At 36.4% G+C, this 21,868-nt stretch overlaps 1 protein-coding gene across 3 annotated transcripts in view; it reads left to right on the plus strand.

The window, feature by feature from the left end:
- The window catches only part of CDKL5 (cyclin dependent kinase like 5), a 146,412-nt gene extending 127,765 nt beyond the window's left edge, over positions 1 to 18,647 (plus strand). For 2 of the 3 annotated variants that reach the window (XM_067297066.1, XM_067297068.1), the window contains 4 exons: positions 1,828 to 1,951; positions 10,037 to 10,139; positions 16,182 to 16,301; positions 17,611 to 18,647. In XM_067297066.1, coding sequence (XP_067153167.1) covers positions 1,828 to 1,951; positions 10,037 to 10,139; positions 16,182 to 16,301; positions 17,611 to 17,997 — 734 coding nt within the window. In that variant the 3' untranslated portion in view covers positions 17,998 to 18,647. The remainder of the gene's footprint in view (positions 1 to 1,827; positions 1,952 to 10,036; positions 10,140 to 16,181; positions 16,302 to 17,610) is intronic. The other variant, XR_010884244.1, reaches the window with a different exon arrangement.
- Positions 18,648 to 21,868: the final 3,221 nt, after the last annotated feature.

A 21,868-nucleotide genomic window follows, 5' to 3' on the forward strand; every position in this document is an offset into this window, starting at 1 on the left:
ATTAACATTGTATCTAAACACCTTTGTACCTATAACAAATTAACATGCTTATTGATCTATTTCAGATAATGTGGTAGGTACATGGAAATGCAGTTCTTGCTTTTTACCAGTAGACTCCTATATTTATATCTTTTGTTCAGATTTACTAAAAATCAGAATTTCCTTCCTACCAGAAGTAAAACACAATTATGTAATTCTAGTTCAGAATAAATAATAGAACAGGAGTGAGTACTGTAAAAAATTATATATACACACAGACACACACAAACATACACTGTTCTGTGATAAACAAAAGAAGGCTATTTGTACACAAAAGACGGTGATTTCTGAGCAGCTGCCTCAGGGCTAAACCTGGGTAATCCTTTTGAAGAGGAGGAGGAGGATGATAAGAAGCTAATTACTGTCCTGCAAGTGTTAGGAGCCTTGTGAGACTCCGCTGATCATTAAGAACTCCCAATCAGCTAAAATTTGATTATGAGTCACCTAATAACCTTAAGTAGAGTCACCAATCTCCCACTGATCCTCTTTGGGTTCATCAGTTGGCTGATGACCTGTTTTAGGCATGTTAAAATCTGCCAATCCTTTTAAGTATCCCATTGCAATATTAAAGCTTGTGAGCCATGTTAAAGCTTGTACTGTTTTGGGCAATGCTTTTGAGTTTACTAAGGTTTTGGAGCACGTGGAACAGAGAATCCTCAAGGATCCTCAACCCTGAATTGCTTTTATTAATCCTTGAAACGTTCCTGTAAATTGGATGTGGGCTATCTTTTTTTTTTTTTTTTTGTATATATATACATAAAGAAACAAGAGATTCCAAGGCAGAATGACTTTCCATAAGTCATGTGCTAAGGAAACTGTAGGTCTGGGATTGAATTCAGTAACTTATTACAAACTAGATATTCCTTCCTCTTTAATTTTATCTATAAAACAAATACATTTTATTTCACAGATTTAATTATCTCATTGGAAAAGCAGTGCTGTATTTAAATAATACATTGATAATAAACCTATTGACAGAAAAAGTTACTCTGAAAAAAGTAAATTCATATTTGCTCAATTCTTAAATATTGACTTCCAAGTATACAAGGATTATTAGAATATATTTGTGTATTACAACTTAAACAAAAACTTGTTACAGTCCCCTGTTCTGTCTTCAGATTCCATTTTGATGGCTAGTACTGCATGATGCTGCAGTAATGGTGCAACTAGCATCTGATTTGTTTTTAATCCAATACAGATGTTCCTGGTGGGTCTTATAGTTTTGATAACAAATTTATTTTTAGGTACGTATAACCTATTTTCAAAAATCTACAATAGGAATTCTGAGTTGAATACAATAGGTCTGTTATTAAACAAAATATAGTGTCTGATTTTGATTCTTTAAATTGTACTGAATAGTATCTTCCTCTCAGTAGTTGCATTAAAGTCCATATTAAAATTTTTCAGGCCAAGTGTTTTTAAAGGCCTAAGTGAAGATAAACTGTAAACTGTAGTAATTAATGTCTTTAATGTCAGTATTTCAACCTTTTATTCCACTTCCTATTTTTAAATATCATTTGCACTTGCAGCTCCCTATAGATAGATATGGTCTCAAAATCCAAGAATGTGTTGCCCAAGTTCTGATGATAACATACTACCATAACATTATCTTGACAATGTCACAAAAACTAGGTTTCCAACCTGTGAAAATGTACACTGATTTCTTCTAGTTGTACATAAAGTACAACGGTGTCTTCCATCTTCTATAAAAGTGAGGAGGAAACAGACAACTAAAAGATGTGACTTTAATGGAGTTCAGTATACATTGTTTGCTATTTCTCTGTTCAGTTCCATCTCCACGTCCAGAGAGTACATACCTAGAAAACAGTGTGTCAAACAGAGCCCCTGTGTTACCAGCAGACAGCAGCACGGTGGCAAACCACTCAAAGAGACAAACCACCTTTGATACCTGGTGAGTTGTTATTTACACAGATGTGTAGAAGGTAGCAGGAAAAAAGGGATCGTTGAGAGGAAGAAATTACAAAGAAAACCAAGTTCTTTTTTCCCCCTAGGCTGTTCATTTTGAAAAGAATATTTCATAACTCTTTTTTGAAATTTGTGGTTGTCTATACCTGATTAATTACTCCCTGTGACTATACTGAAGTAGCATTGCATGATTTCTGTCCCCTTTTGAGGGACAAGAAATACTTTATTACACTATTACAACAAATGCATTAAAATTATATACTTTTGTCTGGTCTTTCCTGATTTTTTTTCCCATTATCTATCTTTGGTTAAAGAAATAGAAAGTACCTGTGTGCATATAGTATGGATAGCAAGGCCATAAGCTTCATCTGTGGATTCCAGAAGCCTGAAGTGTCAGACAAATGGAAAAAAATTGTCAAACTGCATGTTTCCATATATAAAATAGGACTGTATAAATGAAGAATATAATATTCGCCCTACAATGGGGACTGCTGCTCTCTTTTTGCTCATGCACCACAGAAGGAAATGAGTGCATTCTATGAGATAATGGACTAAGCAATATCTTAATGGTGTATATTGATTTTAAAAGATTAAAAGCACCACATGACTCCATTATATAACATAAAACAATTAACTATAATTATGCTAATAGAATGATGGCATATATATAGCTTTGCAGGACTTAAAGGGAAATACCTTAATTTTGTTGCTATGAGAACTATTCAGCTCTAAAATACTCTTAATCTTCTACTTTGTTCAATTACAATAAAGCACACTCAATAAAAACAAGTAAATGGAGTTTCAAAGGACTGGCGGGAGGAAGGGACTGTATGTATTCTCATGAGACAACCATACTTCATACCACTCTGAAACACTGCTCTCTGCAAATGTGGTAAAACCATGCTAATTAACGAACTGTTGCAATGGTTTGTTAACTTAATGTATTTTCACATGCACAACCTGTTAGTTACCTGGGGCTTTTTTCTTTAAAAAAAAGGAAAATGGGGGGAAAAAGCCCAACGACCTGTAATTCAGCTTGTATTCAGGTTGTATACCTCTGTCAATAATAGGAGATGTTTATTCCAAAGCACTGTTGCCTCCTCTGATTCAGTAGACTTCACTTTCTATCTTTCAGTAACCCCACCTGCCTCTATTTTTATGGCAGTTGGTTTGGGGATCTGGTCATTTATGTAAAAAGATGGTACTTATATTGTGACTTACTTTTATGTGACTAAAGAAGGTACTGTTTCCACTATTGAACCCTTTTACATATTTTGTTGTCCTTCGTATCTGAATCTCATTATCTTGCATATAACATAAGCCATTTGGAATTTTTCTTTGCTTTCCATATAATTCAGCAATGTACTTCCTTCTATTATGTGGTTGCTACAAAGGGTCATGCAATGTTATATTAACTCTGAACTGAACTAATAGCATATGTTATTAGAGCTGGTTGGGAATTTTTTGACCAAATATTTTTTCACTTAAAATTCCAAATTATCAAAACTGAAACATTTCAAAACAACAGACTGATATTATGACCTAACCTTTTATTGGGAAGGTTCTTCTGCTCCAGGATGGAATTATCAGTCAAAACGAGAGAGGTATTCACCATACAATAGCAAGTATTCTGGGTTCAGTGTTATTTCTTAGAACGTGAAGAACTCAAGTTCAGGGCCTTTGTTCTTTGTTATATAAACCAGAGATGTGAACCAAGATCTTAGATCTAACCAGTGAATGTCCTGAACCAGAAATCGCAAGTTATTCTGAAGCACATTCTCTATTTCCCTCAATATCTTCTCTTGAAGCTGTTTCATCTTGTTGAAATAATGGAAGGACCTCAGAAATGCTGAGTATAGTCTAGTGATTAAGGCCCTCAATGAACTTTGAGACAATTAGATTTAAGTCCTTGCTCCAGTTAATATACTTAAATATTTCCACAAAGTGGAACAGCTCCTTTGAGAGAAAAGCCCACAGAAGAATAAGCACCACTTCTTGTGAAATGGAAGAATGGCAGTGCCCTCAACATCGAGCTATCTGCTGTTTGGCATACTTTTCTCTTTCTCTTTGTTTCTCCTACTCCCTGTTATCCTGAAATGTTTCCTGCCCAGCTCTACATGTTATTCTGTGCAAGTTGTCCTGGCAATGGTCTAATGTTGCAAAATTGTTCTGTGCCGTATATGGAGCTTAATCAGATTCTTCAGTGATGTAGAGTCTGTTTCTCTACTTAATTTTCTGTATAGAAGTTGTGTAAATGCCTATGAAAATGTTGAAAGCTCTAATGGAATGTGATTCTCCTTACATCAATTTTATGATGAAGTAAATATTTAATGTTCTACTGGCATACATAACTGGTATGTGACAATTCATCTAAAATTATGAGTGAAGTATTCCACCTGGACTTGCCACTACTGTAAAATATTACTTCTATCATACTATTGCTCTGTGTTGCCTTTCTTCTGTCAAAGATTTTGTGAATGTTTGTTAGACTGAATTGTCACAGATGTTCCTTTGTCTTTGTGTGCATATCTTTACTCTGTCCTCACTGTCCTGCCTCTATAAAATAAAGATGTTATACTGCTAAACTCGACTTTTGTCATCAGGATTTACTTTTAAATCACTAGATCATTTCTGCGCTTTAGACAACTTGATTTGAACAAAGGCAAATTGTTCAACTTTCCAGAAAATCTTTTGTTTGCCTCAGTTGAATTTCCTCTAAATGACCTTGAACTTCTCTGTCATTTTTTCTACTTCAGGTACAAGAGTAGATGTTTTATTCTCTTTCACTTGTACGAGCTTTGTCTTAATAGGCAAGATACTTTACCTCGTTCTGCTAGAGTGCCATAATGTGGACCGGAATTACACTTACCACTGTTATAGTTCCAAGTATCTCTTTGCGATGAACTCTAACATGCCGTACTTTATCTCTTATCATATTGGAAGTGCTTGCATTGATTGCATAAAGATATTTGGGGGCTTATGGAAACCTCTGTTGTTTAGAACTTCTATGTCCAATTAGATATATTCATTCTATGAGAAACAGCTGGTCGTATCTTCTCTAGCATATACTGTATCTTCCTGCAAAAAGAATATATATTCATATGTATAACACATATATCTTTATATATCTTTTTTACTTTTGTATAAACATATATATGCAGAGATGCACATATATATAAACATACACACACACACTTTCTTTATTTGTCACTCCAAAAAAAAAAAAAATTCCACACTCCTAGGCATGTCAAAGGCTTACTGTTATCTATCTACCATTCGTTTTCAAGACCCCAGAACAATACAGGATGTTATAAACAGGAGCCAACTGTCCTTATTCTTTCTGTTTCAGTATCAGTGTAGCAATGTAGTCATGGCAAGAGTCTGTCTGAGAAGCCAAGTAGCTAGTTCACACTGAAGTCCATGAAACTAGAAGGTTGTCAGTACCTAAGCAAGCTAGTTTAAAGCTTGCTCACCTGTGTCTGCAATATGACCTGTTCCTGCATTGTAAATACTTTTCAGTTCCGTTACAGGTTTCTGGAATTTGTCTAAAATAATCAAGGAATTGCAAAATTTGTAACTTGCAAACTTAAGAGTTAACTATGGTTGAGGCTTTAGAAGCCTGCTCTGCATAGCTTGAAGATGTTCACACTTCCTAATGGTATAGCTTTCCCGATGACATTTCCTGCATAAGACTCTTGCATATGTATTGTCACCTACTATGTTTGCCTTTTTCTTTTTATCTACTTGGCAGCATCTGAACTTCCCTATCAGTGCATGCAACCTCTTTTCAGTGTTTTTTCCCTGTCCTTTCCCCAGGCATCAGTGGTGTTTGTTTTGTAGTCAAAATTAGGTGATGCAACCTAACGCTATTTACAAGGAAATTTTCCCAAATTTGTAGTCATCAGTATTCTGCCTGAGAAATAAACCTAGTGAAGTATATACTTTACAAGTTTATGGAACCAACCACTTCCAAATTTTTATGGTTACTAGTGTTGCATAATACATATATGTGTGTATATATGTATATGTGTGTGTGTATATATATATATATATATATATATGAATAACCTTAGGTGTTATATTTGCAGGTAATATAGTGGTTACAGCAGCTTCTGGGTGGTATTCAATATAAAAGATGGCCTATCTAGGTTTTATTGCAGTTAATAAATCCCTCTTTTTCACCTGAAAAAAAATTTACAGTTTTAGCAAAGTTCAGGTTTGACCTCTGATTTTTAGCTTTCAGATTTTAGGCCAAGAAATTTTGCTATAAACTTCAGCATTTGGGATTGAGATTCTTATGTTAAGTAAACCATATATTTGAGGTGCTTCACTATTTCTGACATTTTCTTCCTCCGTTTATGGTAATGCTAACCACTGAGGGTTTTATTTTAAGCAAAACCAAAAGTTAACTTTGAGAATTAATAACTCTTCATTTACCTTCCAAAGAAAATTTCAGACATTTGAATAGTTCTTCCTTTAGAGCAAAATCTTACTCATGTAATTGTGAGCTGTTCTGTGAAGAGGGTAGTAAATTGGCAGTTAAAGATGATTTACAAAGCAGGCTGCCTGTTGAGATTAGCGTAGCTGAAGGAATAACAGAAACAGGCGTGAAGAGTTACCTCCAAAAAGGAGCAGAGTGCAATATAAGTCTATCTGTGGCAGCATGAATGCAGCATGCTTCCTGTTTGACTTTTTAACTAATGTTAAGACACATTAGTTTGCTCACCTCATGCATGTTTGCTTCTCCACCTCATTGTACCTGCATGAAATTGGATACCTTTCTTCCCAAGGACAGCAAGTGCTAGTGTTAGTTACAGAATTTCTGTTTACATTTATGCCTTTCCCAAGTGTCTCAGACCAGAATAACCAGTGACCCATATTATATGTCCTAACCATGCAAAAGGAACAAAATGATAAAATAATGGGAAAGAGGACATTTTGCCTTTGGTTTCTGCTTGAGGGTGAGCACTCAGAATGAGGGCTCTTTTCTGCATCTGTTAAGACTGGAGATTTATTTGCTGGTAAAAGACACTGAGATTCCTGTGTAACTGCTTGCCTCCAAGAGCTGAGGCTTTATGCAAAATAACAAGACTTGTAGTTATGTTGTAAGAATAGGCAGTGTTGAGTGGCTGTACAATCCCATTTCTTCTGATAATCCTAATTTTTGCTATACTGTCCATTGTGTGAAAATCTTTGGGAATGCCTGAAATATCCCCGTGTTTCATATCATTGATCAAAATGTTCTGCTCTATTTTTACTCAGTACAAAATCCTTGTGTTGAACTTCCTGCTATAATGCTATATATGTTCACTCTCTCCACATAACGGGCATGCATTTTGAAGCAGTTGCTTTTCAAGGTCAGTGCTTTTTCAGACAACAGTACTGCAATATGAGTCATAGGAGCTAGTGACATAAACCAGTCAGTGTAAAACCACTGGCTAATGGGTAAGCAACAATTGGAAATGAGCAGAGTCCTCCTCTGCCCCTTGTTTTTCTCCTCTGTCTGGTAACTATAGTTTTAGGATATTATGGCACACAATTTCACTTCTCTCCTGTTTCCTCGTCTGGGTTCATTGGGCCAAAGAAAAGAATCACACTTGAGTGAATCTCTGTCCAAAAGTGTGGCCACAATAGTCCCAAGTTTTATTTGGAAGATAAAATTCATCTTTAGAAATGCAGTGTCTCCATTTCGCAATGGACTTTGGAGCAGAAAAGTCATAGGAAGAGATTGAAAAATTCTGAAGTACAAGGCAGAGTAACCATGTTGGGACTGTCGTTTGGTCTGAGAGACCGGTTCCTCTATAGCGACATAGTCACTGGGTTGGTAATTTGCACTAGGGCCATGGTTGGGGCATGTTTGTTTCCTTGCCTTTTAGGTTGCATTTTGGGAATGGCGCAGAGGCATCTGTGGATGCACAGTGGCTCCTCTGGGGCAAGGCTTGGACGGTTCTGTTCTCAGCCCCCCTTGCATTGCTTTCAGAGCACAACCGGGTTACTTGGGGTGCATGTTTTCCTCCGAGCTTCCTAACAAACTAAGGAGGATGAAACTCCTGAACATAAAAATCACTTAATAAATAATTCAGGAGCTGTTTTGTCTGTCTTAAGTCAGCCTTGTGAGTTGTCAGAATCTGTAAAGCTGTCAGTAGTCTTTACTCTTGGGCTTTCACGTGGTGTTGTAAGTGAATAATACAGGACTGCCGTATTGCTGTCATGCAGTGGTGCCAAATACAGGGACCTGATGGAAATGGGAATCCTTTGCAATCCTATAGCTACTTCTAGCTTTGTAATTTTTATAGTAAAATCTATATCATTGAACATTTGAATAGTTTTTTGGATTTAGCTTTATGTTCGAAAAATCTAAATTAGAAACAATTCCACCAGCCTGTCTGCCTGTAAGTCTTTCCTCTAAGCGTTCTCTTATTCAGCAACAGCAACTGATCAAACCACGTATCAGAGTAAAAATACTCTTATCAATAAGGAAGATAACTGTAGTGATTCCTACCCCAATTATGTGTTTCACATTTGCTTGGAAAAAAATGTCAGCTGGGCATGCAGCAGCTGCTGAATCACCAATTTATAGCATAGCATTTTAAGCCAGAATTAGAACCCAAAGATAACTATAGCAGACAGCTAAGAGTTGCTACATTACAGCTACTCCAAGGAAAGCTGCTTCTGTTTGTCATCCAGAGCACTTAGAACAGTGGCTGTCCCTTAGGTTTTCCGTCCAGCCACTGGGATAATTTCGTTTTTGTTTTCATACAACTTAAGGCTAAAAAGGACTATTAAATCGCCCAGTGTGACTTCCTGTATATTAGTTGCTATTAAATGTCATCCATTCCCTGGGGGGCAAGCACGGTAGCATATCTGACTAATGTGCATCTCCCAGAAGGGCGTCCAGTCTTGCTTCGAAAAGTCAGAGATGGGAAGTTCACTGGTTCCCCTAAGGACTTTGTTCTAGCAATTAATAAATCTCATTGTTAAAACCAGTGCCTTATTTCTAACACAAATTTCTCTGGCTGCATCATCCACCTACTTGTTCCTGTTATGTCTTTTCCCTTTACTTTAAAGATCCTTTTCGTACTCAGTGATTTCTCCCTAGAAAAGTACCTATGCATAGCAATCAAGGAAACTCTAAATGTTGGGGTTTGTTTGTTTGCCTGTTTTAACGTACTAGAGAGATTGAAATCTCTGTCTCTGTTACTGTAAGCCATTCTTTCTATCTCTGAAATTATTTCTGTGAAACTTCCCAGCACCGTTTCCAATTTTCAAAATATATTAGAGGGCACTAGAACTGCATTCAGTTAATGTCTTACCAATAAGTTAAAACAATCTTTTTACCCCATATCAGTACTTTACATCCATCGTTTACTGTATATGCTTTAAAGTAACATACTACTTATCAGCTGCAGATAATTCAGTTTTAGCCGAAATAAGAGGTGAAATAAAAATGCAGACTGCAACTATTCCACTTTTGGGTCATCTTCTCTTGGCAGCACTGCCTCACCCATGCATAGCAAACTTTTACTGAAGTTGTTAAGGTGAAATGGACAACAGTAGATCCCCAAGCTTCACAGATGATAAATTTGGAACCATGTCAGCAAAGGTCAGGAATTTTGACTGAAGTCAGTTCTGTCTGACAAACTTCTTTGCAACTCCTGGCTCTCCAGCAAGCAATGGATAAACTGGATCTGTGCTTTTATACCTCATCATTGTTTGTATGTTCTCTCAGATATGATTTTAATTTCTTAAAATATCTTGTGTGTGATATTTTGGTTTGAATATTAAATTCTATTTAAAAAAGAAGACATGCATGCTTACCTTTTCCCTAAATAACTATTCACTGTTTTGAGCTAATCATTTTGCCCTAACACTGTGTTCTTCCTATTCCATTTAATAAGACTGTTTATCCTTTATTTGTATAGTAACCCTTGAACCAATGAATGCTAAAACATTTAGAATCTTTTTGCTTTAATCAGTAATTTGCATTCTTTGGCATAAGATCTTGTTATTACATAAAATTTACAGAACATCTAAATTAAATCTCTCTTACAATACCTTATTTCATGTTTAGGAAAAGTCCTGAAAATCTTAACAGTCACTCTGAACAGCTCAAGGAGAAAGAAAAACAAGGTTTTTTCAGGGCAATAAAAAAGAAAAAGAAGAAATCTCAAACCGTAAGTATACAGTATTTCTAAAAGAAAATACATAATTATCAGTTTTGAATCGTACCATGTTAATATGCTAGATCAGTACAGTACCTCTATATTATTTGTGGTCATACCTGCGTATATCTTTCTTTTAACTTCTGTTTTCAGTATATGAAAATCAACTTCTTTTTCTGGTCAGGGTTTATTTATCTTCCTTTTCAAACATTAATTCACCTACTAGATACACTCCTGTGCATATTTTTTTTCATTTAGACACTTTGGGAACCAGTTTTGATGTGAGCTTTAAGCGTATGTGGCAAATTCTTTCACAGTATATGGTGATGACATTCTAAGAATAACAGATAAACTTTGGTGCATCCTCAAAGCTTGAATAATTTATTAGACACCTATTAGAAGGCGATAAAACTGTTAGAAGTGAGATTTCTTTCCAGTCTTTTTCATGGCAGTGCCTTGAAGATGGTGCCTCCATCTTCTTGCCATTTACTGTGGCTGGAAATAAGGATCATGTACCTTGATCATTCTTAATGCTCTGTGGGTTTTTGGGGGTAGGAATTGTGGCTTTTGTTATGTAGTATAAGCCTTTGTCTTCTGTGCATTTTTACATTTTCTTCTAGTTGTCAGGAAGGATAAAGAACTTTCTTTTGTCAGAGGATAGCAGTATATTAACTTTTCACAAAGTTTTAAAATGAAAATTCACCTAATAACTGAAGAAATCTAAACTTCCTGTCATCCTATTCTTGGATGGCGGTCATGGAAATGTTTTAAAGCTTTAAAGTTACATTTACTTAAGGTCTGTTTTACAAAATTTTAAAACTGCAGGTATTTTATCTTAAATTATGGCTAATAAATGTGGTCATGCAATTCTCAGGCCATTAGAAGCAGAACTTCTGAACTTTAAAAAAATTTCTTACTAGTATACTAGCATGTTACTAAATCTCATGTGCAAAACAGTGTCAGAAATAAGCCTTCTTTGTCTTTTTATGTTACCTGTTCTTTTCAGTGGGCTTCATTCTTGTTTCATTTTTCTGCATAGTTTGAGCAGTAAAAGCTAAGAGTTATACCAGACTTTTCATTTTCATTATTTTAAGGTGGGTTTTTCACTTTAAAAAGTGACTTCATCATTAACCTGTTAATAACAATAATTCCTTATTTGTTACTGGTATTGTGTCAGATGTTCTCTGTGTATGAATAAGAGGATAAGTTTCAGACTTGAGCTGGAATCTGAAAATCAAACTGTGTTCTATCTCACAGAGCAATCGTCATGCCCAACAGTAACGTGTGCACCACTTTTTGGAGGAGCTTATTTAATTCCACGTGTTGCGGGTTATGTTTTGTTTTAAGTACTCAATGTTTTATAAAAAATAAGTTGCAATACTTCTGTAAGCGAAATTCCAGTGAAATTTCGAGGTTCTCAGAATGGAGTAAATCATGCTCACTCTTCTACAGTTGAATTGGCTTCAGAAGTTGTTAAGGGTACCACAGCGCAAAGGGGAGTAACTAAATTAAAATATATGCTGTCATAAAGTGAGGTGGCATGACTCTGGTTGTCAGCAGAGTGCTGATCTGTTGAAAATTGGGAGAGAGCAGCAGTTTTCTTTCTTTATTCTCTTTGAACTGCATGGAACGTGTGCACGTATGTTTTAACTAGCACACAAAAAAATGTGCCTTGCCTTCCTTCTGGCCAGGTTTTAGGGCAGTGGCTCCTACCTCTTCTTATTTCACAGATATGGCCTATGAATGAAAGCAGAAGGACTTCTATCTCCAGAAACACGTCAGACTATTTTTCACAATCCCTCTCTATCCTATTGTGTGGTTGTGTGTGCTATATATATGAATCTGTGGGCAGCAGTGCACAAAATTCCTGTTAAATAACACCTTTTCATTGGCCTGTGCCTTTGCTGAAATTATTCTTAATTCACATTAATGTAAATAGATGCAAAATAAGTGGAGATCAGATTTTAAGCTTTGTAGGCAGTGGGGCTTAATCTCTTGCATATGAAAGAGGGAGGTTTTTTAAGAAGTTCTACCACTGTGTGGGATCAGATGGCATTACATTGAAAATATTCTCCACTGAACATTGGTGCAGCAGATTGTTTGGATATGCCGTCGACATATACAAAGTAAGTGACTGTTGAAGCTGTGTGCAACATACATTTTCATGGCTCACAGTGCAAGTTTTTGTAAAGGATCTTCATCCCAATTGCCTCCAGTTCCTTTTCTATTATGTTCATCTTCAGGTTCAGCTGCTAAGTTTGTATCACAATGCTAGTCTTCCACTTCTTTTATCTCTGTATGTACTTTGTATGTTAGTTCTATTTTTAGGACAAATAGCAAAACTTTTTAAAATCTTTTACATACAATGATAGTGTTGGTTAATAATTAAATATGTGCTGATGTGCAATCCCAAACAGCTGCATGATTCTGAACTTGTTCATCCTGATACTTGTGTCCAGTTAAAATATGACCATTTGTATTACACAACTGAAGAAAATATCTGTATTTAAACTCTGGTATTATTTGCTATCAAAATGTCCCTGCAAGGAAAGCACACCTAATACCATTGGTTCCAGTGATGCATTTTCCAAAATAATATTAAATTTGCATTGCTGTGGTCTACCCTGATTCAAACCATTTAGGCATGGTGGTAGAGACCACTTTAAAAGCCTAGCTGATAGTGGATCAACTACTTCCAGCTTGAACTATGTGAAGGAAATATAGACTGGATTGGGTTGCATCTTAAAATCCAATGCTTTCCAAAAATTCTAAGTGGCAAATACTTGAACTGTAACTACCAAAAACATCATTGATGACAAGACAGGACAGACTTATACACAGTCCTTACTCCTGTTTTGTTTTGTTTTGTTTTCCACACTTAAGGTGAGAGAAAAAAAGTTTTGCATAAGGGGAAATTATGTTGGCTAGTTAGAGCTAGTATCTCACAGGAAGATGCGTAAAATTCTTGCAATGATGTAAAACTCTTGCATTCTGATCTAGAGACTTGCGGACACCAACTGGATCTTTGGATCCCACCAGAGACTGCAAAATCTTTTTTGATTTCTGCTTACTTGTCCCATTTAACAGGAGCGTATTTGAGGATAGACTACGCACACCAATGTAAAGTACAGGTGCCTCGTTCAGACACTGATCTTTGTTCGTTACCAAATGTCTATTAGTTGAGAAAGTCTACCTGAAAGCATTGGGATGTTCATTAGGATCTTCCAGCACAAACAAAAATGTTTACCTTCAGTTCAGCACCAAATTTGCCTTCAATAGTAAAAGCTTTTAACAGCCATGTAGTAACAGCTCTTCAATCACAAGAAGAATGTTTTTTACAAATTCACATTAAAATTGCTAACATGTGGCTTGCGACTATCCAAGTTTTTATTCTGAGGCTCCCAAGTCTTCTAGACTCCCAGAAGTATGTTGTTATGCTTACTTTACTCCAACACAGACATTCTTCAGCAAATAAAAAGCTAGACCTGAGAATCATCATAATGCTGAGAAGCGTGTAATGGAGTTAGAGTTTGTTAACAGCGTGACAGTATCACATCTGCTAGCTACTATTTACTTTTAATATCCTTTGGCAAGTCTCATTTAGCCAGTGATCATAAGAGTCATGAAGGATATCTTAAATTGGATTGAAGATACCTTCTTAATAATGTCATTCTCTCAATCTCTAATAGTCCAGAGCTGGCATCAATTCAGGATAGTTCCTCCTGCAGAGTTGTTTCCATTAATCATTCTCTCTAGAGTTCTCTGGGTGTAGTTCTTCGTGGGATGATAATTGTTACTGCCTGCTACAGGAATTCTTTGAATACTGTTTTTGCAGAGCTAGTCTTACCCATTTTCCTTTTTATCTTGCTTGGAGTCTTTCTGTAATGTAGCAAAAGGTTTTGAGGATTGTTAGAGTCACAGTTCTTTCTGTAACCTGGCACCAAACATTTGATATCCATGAGGGTTATGTGCAGTGTCAATAAGCACAGAGGAGCTCAAGTTTTGCAGACTTTGGCACATATTCCAAACTATGGCTCTGAAGAAACAATCTCCTTTGGAAAATCCCGTTGCAGGTGAGCACTCCTCCTAGTGATGCTTTGCTTTCCTTTTTGGTTTACTGAACTTCAAACACAAAAGTCTTCTGATCACAAGATTTCTAAAGAAGCTATGTTAATTAGTGACTCTGTCTTTCTTTAGTTTGGATATTCTAAGTGGAATCTAGAAGCTGAGAAAGCTGTCTGAAAACCTTCTCTGTTACTAGTGTTTCCATCATTCTGTTTAGTCTATAATCATTATATGGTATTACAAAGGATTTTTTTGGTAGGCAAAATAATGCTAGACGCAGCATATGCATCCTGTGCTTGTTTGTACATGAGAAGAGGAGGAATATTCCCCCTTAAAATTTTAATACTTGATAATTCTGTTTGTTGCCTGTGCATCCATTGGTATGCCCTTTGTTTGTACTACAGAAATCAGACTAAACCAGCCAGTGCCAAAGCTCAGTAAAGTCAACAAGAGCTACCTGTTGTTTTCAAAAGGCTTTGAAAGGTACTCTGCATTCCTAATGGAGCATGTATATAAGAATAGGTGCACTGATCTCTTTTTACATTCTTTATATGCGTTGAATTCCTTGAATTTATTTCATACACTTCTTTTCATTCAGAACATCAATCAGTATTTTATTTTCTTCAAGCAAATTATAGGATGAATGCCATATATTGTTGGAATTAAAAAAATACATAATGTATGAATATAGTAAGGACAGATCTCTTGAACTGAAATACTATGCATTTAGTTTTTGTATCTTATATTACAGACAGACTCAACCAACGGGGAGAATCCAAGCATCAAGAAATCCCTCTTTCCTCTTTTTAATTCAAAGAATAATTTAAAGCATAGTTCTTCTTTGAAAAAGCTTCCTGTAGTCACTCTACCCATGGTATTAATTTTTAAGTACAGTAGCACTGTAAAACGCTCCAGTAAACTTGTTTTACTGACTACAGCAGCATGTATTTTATTTTCACGGGTTCACTTTCTCTTCATGCCAGTTAAGTACCTGGGCCAGTTCGATAAATTCTAGTACAATTGGCAGTTCTGTTGGAATAGATTGTGTTTTTTAAAAAATGTTTTTAGTAGTCTGATATACCGAAAATTTAATGTACACAGTTCCAGGTAGAATGAGATTAAAGGAGGAAAATAGTTGCAAAGTCACACAGATTAGACTATCTCTTTTTGTTTCAATCAGGAAAAATTAACCCAATTTATTTTATAGCTATATTGGAGATACATTTTATGTGCAAGCTGATTCTTTATATTGGAATTGAATTAAACAAATACTGTAACAACAGATTCTCTGAAAAAAAAGTTTTTATCTCATGCTTCTGCTATATTTTTGTTTCTCCTGATTGTTCATGATAACCTCTTTTTAATGCAAGTTGTCTTTAAAATTTTAGTTGTCCAATTTTTCGCATTAAATTCTTGGAATGGTATAAAACTCTTTACATATAAAAGCTTAAAATAATCTTTCTGCCATAAGTTTTGTTGAAGTTGCTGTTTGTTTTTCATTTTTCAGGGAGTTTTTCAATTTTCACTTTAGTTTGGAATATTTGGGAAGGAGAAGAAAGATGGGGAAAGAAAAAGCTCTTTTTCTTGTGATGGCAAAATGAGCCAGACATCAGTTTAGAGACAATTTTGATCTGCTTCACACAGGAACAAATTTATGGAACTGATCCATGGTCTTAACTGCAGTATGGAATGCTTTTTAAGTGAAGATGAGGCGCAACAATTTTTTTTTCTTTGGAAGCCTTGTTTAACTGCTCTCTCTTGCAGCAGATAACACTAACAGCATGTGAATGCTTTAAGGGCTAAGGGTATAGCAAATCTGCATGATATCCACAGCCACTCATTATTTACTATGGGGAAAAATATTGAAAGTGCATTACAATTCTGCCACAGTAATGGAATTCACTTGCATTATGTAGTTAACTGGGGAGAATGGTTTACAGCTATTTTTAAGAATATATTAAGAAATCACTAATTAATGTTTTGTTGCAGATGCCTAGTAGTGATGGTCAGGATCTTTTGGCATTACAGAAAGCCATTCACACTTCTAATCACCAGAGCAGCAGGCAGAAGGATTGGCATCCTGAGAAGATGACAGAAATCCAGCCTCATGTAAGTGCCATTATCAATTCCCTGTATTCTGAGATCATTGATGTGTCTTGACAGCTTTTTCTGTGGTGAATAGAAAAATTGCATTTGGCATTATTTCCCAGCCTCCCCATTCCTTGCTCATTGAATGTAAAAAGTCATGTGCCTTCCATCCTGCATAATTCTTTGGTAATCTAGACATGAATGACAGGGAAAAGAAGAGAGACAATAAGTCCCTCTGTCAGTCTTTGAGTCTTCTGAAATATTGGTTATGTTTTTCCGTTAGAGGCAAACAAAATCTAAATGCACATCTCTGGTAGGCACTGGAGCATTGTGTAAAGACCCTCCAGTTTGCGCTGCAGGGATTGGTGTGTCCTAGGGGTGCAGTGCTACCCTACACAGAAATACTGGATGGGGTCCTAAGGGCATTGTAACCACATTACTGTGCAGCTCTGCCTCAGCTGGCACGAACTGCAGTTTGAGCAGGTTAGATTATCAAAGTATAGCACTGCACTGATGCAGCTTTGTTTTCTCCAGTTCTAAAACCAGCTTTTGGGGATCAGGGTTTGTGAGAGAGCCTCTGTGCCATGCTGTGTTGCCATTACAACGCTGAAAACCAAACAAGGGGGTTTGTTACAGCTGCGGTGTTCTATGAGCTGTGGAATTTAATGAAAGCAGTTCCCTACCAGTTTGTGTTCTCGGGCTCCCCCAGGTCCTTACCCATTTCAATAATCCTGTGTCTCTGTTTTTCTATGACCTGCTCACCAGCTAAAGAAGCATGTGCTATGAGGGACCAGAACAGCTTATCACCCAGCTGCTGCCTATAAAAATATCAAACAGCTGAGTTCTGCCAGCCTTTATCTCAGTGCGGAGTTACTCAGGTCTCTCTCTATGCCATGCTGATGTTCAGGAAACTTTAAGGAGCTTTGTATTTCCAAGATCAGTAAAATATGGCCATAAAATATGGCTGAGGCTCTAAAGTTAATAGCTGCCCATCTGTCAGGACTCTTACTAATGCAGGTGCCTGTGCCTCCTTTCTCATAGGAAATCAGCCTAAACTAATTGGTGGGAACAAAGGTTTTTCTGATGTAGCCATTTCCTCTTTTCAGGTAACTAATAGATTTGAATCATAATGAGAAGACATTTTTTTAGGTGTGTAGTTGTAGCTTGAACTGAAATATTCTGAATGAATGCATATTAAAAGTGATGAAGTCCTGTGAAGTTCAGAATGTTCAATTATATTAAGATATGACAGTTTTGCTACAGGAAGCCTGATATAGTATTATAACAACAAGAGGGCACTAGGTCAAGTGCTTTCTGCCATGTCTTTCAGAACCAGCCATTAAAATCTCTTCGAAAGCTATTACATCTCTCCTCTTCAAATCATTCTGTCCCTGCTGAGCCTCGCTTCCAACCCTTACCAAGTCAGCCAGCCAAAGCTTCTTTTTCTGAAGTGCGAATTCACCCCATGAGTCAAAGCTCCAGCAGTGGCAGCAGCAACGTACGGCAAGAGTCTCAGTCAAAAAGCAGGCCAACACTGCAGATACCTGGCCAGCTGGAACCTAGCTGGCACGTCGCGCCAGCGAGCAGGAGCACAAACGACGGGCCTCCCTACTCCGATCAGCTGCCTTCCAAGAGCGGACAGAATGGGCACGCGTATAACCGAACAAACCGATCACGAATGCCAAATCTGAATGATTTAAAAGAGACAGCCTTGTAATTGCACTCCAGAAAATAAGCCAGTTCACATGGAGATCGACGTAGGGGAGCGGTAGTGGTTCTGGTGATGGTAAGTCTGTATTTTCAGCTTTATAAAGGTGTGCAATATGTACATGTGGAGCTATGCTGTTTGGCACCACAGTGAGAGTCAGGGATTATACAGTAAAACAAGTTGAATTATGAATTGCCAGTCATCAGAAAAGTCATTGGATACCAGGCAGAGTGTGCCATTCGGGGAGAAAAATGTATTACTGTTTTCTCTCGTTTACATTCCAGCTTAGTGCACATCTCTGTCTGAAAGCTGAGAGACTTTTGGTATGTATTGGCACTTATAAGGGTGAAAACATTCATGTCTAGACCTATGCCCTTACTACATTTTTTGCTGCCTAGTTTAAACAGTGGGGTTTATGTGATAGAAGTGTATCCCTGTTAAGGGTTTAAAGTTAAATTGTACGTCTTAAATTTGTTTTTTAAACTACCATATTTGATAGGATTTGTAATATTTATTTATGATGACCTAATATCGTACTGTTATAATCATATCTTTTATGTTATAATGTAAAGTTATTTTGAGCTGTTTGAAACATTGTGAAGCAGTGCAACAGCTACAGTAGTTTCTATAAAAAACTAACAGTAACATTTATATATTGCATCAGGAGTATTTTATTCTATATATAAATATATATATAAATGGAAAATAACTGTCTGTTTTTTAAATATACTCATTTAAAAGAAAAGTATTGTTATGACACTATCTGCCATATTTTTATACATTTGTGATATAAAGTGCAGTATTATACTTCTAATAAAAGGAAGTTGAATGTGGATATAAGTGTGACTGTAACAGTATGAATCTTGCTCAGCTATTAGAGCCCGGCATTATAGGCGTTATTGATAACAAACAAAAGACAACATTCAATTCCAAGCTTTATTATGGGCTATTTTGTTGGAAGTATTGGCTAACTGTAAGAGACTGCAGAACTGTACAGTAATCTAAATGTGGTGTGTTCTCCCCTAACTGTGTCCTTAGCTTTCCTATTAATATTAATGGAAGTTTTGCATCTGCGTCATGAGCATAGAGCCCCAGTACCAATTTTTTTTCTCTAAAGGTATAAAGTGCCCCATGACTACAAGCTAAAGCAGGTGCTCTTCCACTTAATAGTAGGGGTGAAGACCAAAGAAACCTAGCATGAATTGCAAGTGAAATGCCAAACTTTGACACTTACGCATAGCATGCCGCTGCAGATCATGGTATAAGCTTTTATGTATATGTGTATTTTACATCTTGTTTAACAATCTATTAACTATTAAGATGAACACTGTATTTAAATTTAAAATACTCTTGCACTTTTTATTATATTTCAGGATGTATTTAAAGCTACCAGTCTTATATTTGGATATTGAGGGAAAAGGTTGCCATGCAGCTTATTTTCTCCTTACATTTTGCTCTCAGAATACTCCAATGCACAGTTCAGTTTCCAGTCTCAGCAAAAGAGTAGATCTTGGGTTCCAGTCTCCTGTAGAACATTGTTAAAGCTGCCTTTACACTGGTGAATTTCAAGTGTAGCAAATATACAACCTGATTCCTCTGTTGCTACCAGTAAGGTCAATCACGGGTGAGTTGGTAGGAGTCAAGAGTTATGCCAGTCCAGTGCAATAAGAGGAGAGTGAGGCCTGTAGTGTCAGAACAATATAATCTTTCCTTTTTAAACTCATTAGTTCAACTCTGCCATTACTCTGCAGCATAGTTCATTTTATATACAGTGTTCTCATAAAGTAAATATACTTGCAAATATGTTGTCTTTTCCAAAAAGAGATTAACCTGAATGTAAATTTGATGATTTAGCCATAGGTACATTTAACAGAAATAGCCAGACGATAAGAGCTGAAGTTCCTACTTTGATAACAATGCAAACTGGATGTGATGATGTTCAGTACCTCTTGAATCATACCAAAGTTCTAAGAACATTATACAACAAAATTGGCACCACTACTTTAAAAGTCTTTGTCATAAAGTACAATATGAAAGTATGTCATTTCAGGTTTGTCCAGGGCAAAAAGTAAGTCTAGTAAATCTGAAAAACTACAAAGTAAGAATTCTTTATTTGTGAATTGCCTGCAAGAAATGTGTATGTGTTTTTTTTAATAGATATATATGATATATTCTGTGTTTATGTATCATATATATCACATATATAAATACAGTAGACATGACAGGGTGTTCATCTTTTTAATAATGTCATTGGGCATCCAAGAAACACATTGTGATGTTTACTACTTGTTATTATCACAGTATATTTCTTCTGACCTTTTAGAAATCTTTTTTGGATTCACCAGTTCATCACAATTGGGTTAGTCCTGTTCTCTGCTCTGAACTGGGCTGATGCCACTGAAATCCCTTACAAAAACATTGTCTTTAGATCAAGAGTGGGGCTCTAAGCAGTACTATGTGAATGTCTCAAACTGAGCATTCAGACTAGACTCTTCTGTACTTTCTGGATATAATTCCTTTTGCCTCTACCAGACTTTTACTTTTGGTAAAAGTTTCATGCTTGGGATAATCATACAGGGCTGTCTATGGTTGTTCTGATTTCTGGCAGGGAAAAATGTTTCCAAAGGATTTTTCTTCAGTACCCATTGAGTTAAATTAGAATAATCTCTGACTGTACTTATAGCTGTTTAAAATAGTTAGCAAAGCTTCAAGGGTCACCCAAGGAGTGTTCAAGTATTTGGTGGCCCATATTTACAGAAAGTTCTTCCTACTTCATAGTGCATTTTCTTCTCAAATTCAACAAACCATAATAGATTAAAGTTGAGTACTAGATCATATTGAGCATATGTAATATTTTCTTGCTTCTGTTGGAAAGAACTTCCAGCAGCTCAGCCAGCTGGTGCTGGGATAAATTGAGTATTTTTAACCTGGTCTAACTATTTAGAGTATTGCTAATGTAATTTTGCTGAGGCTTCCGAACAAGTCTTATTACAGTGACTGAGATTTGCTGACTCAAAAAAGGAGAAGAGAATTACAGAGCAAACAATTTTGTAAGCGCGAGCTTTCTTCTTCATGAGTTTGTGAGTCTTGTGCTACATGTTCTATAGAGTTATTTAGGATAAAACATCTTAGACTGTATTTTATTCTTTGGCAATCTGTTTTGCCTTATTATGGCATCACTAGTGATGTGAATAGAAAAAAAGCCTACATTTCAGAAATGAATTTTAGTCATTTTGCAGAACTCAAGCTGCCTGAACTTGTCTATATGTTTTTACTATTATTGAGCTCTCGTTAACTGAGAAAAGGCACCTTAAGCTCCTCTTAATTTAAATTGCATATGTTTAAGTTGTCCTTTCAAACTGCCATGAAAACGTGTTAGCCTAAAACAATATTTTTCAATAGACCTGACCGCAGAGAACAGTCTCTTAGAGCCGTTTAATATGTTTTGTTCCATTATCACACTCTGAGGTTCATTGCTCCTCTGAGAGCTCACCAGGACAGAGTTCTTGGCAGGAAGTCAGTGATCTCAGATTCAGTCCATTCCTTCCCATCCCACAGGGCTCAGGACTGATACCAAACTTTGATTTCAGATACCAAGTGAGACCCACCTAGATATAGGGGTTCTGATACAACTCTACAGATACTTGCTCTTTTAGATCACTGTTAAAGCAGGCATCAAACTTCAAGTCATATAATACACCCTAAAATCATCTTTAGGCTTGTCATCTTTCTCTCTCCTAGACTGACTTGCTTCTGAGAGCAAAGTTAGAGTGATTCTTTAAGGAGTAGAGTCCTGTGATAAGCACTTGGCTTTTGGCCATTCCTTGCCATTCTAGCTGGGTCTCTTGTGGAGGATAAATCTTAGTAGTACAGACAGCTA

Source organism: Apteryx mantelli, chromosome 1 (assembly GCF_036417845.1).
Source record: "Apteryx mantelli isolate bAptMan1 chromosome 1, bAptMan1.hap1, whole genome shotgun sequence".
NCBI classification, from domain to species: domain Eukaryota; kingdom Metazoa; phylum Chordata; class Aves; order Apterygiformes; family Apterygidae; genus Apteryx; species Apteryx mantelli.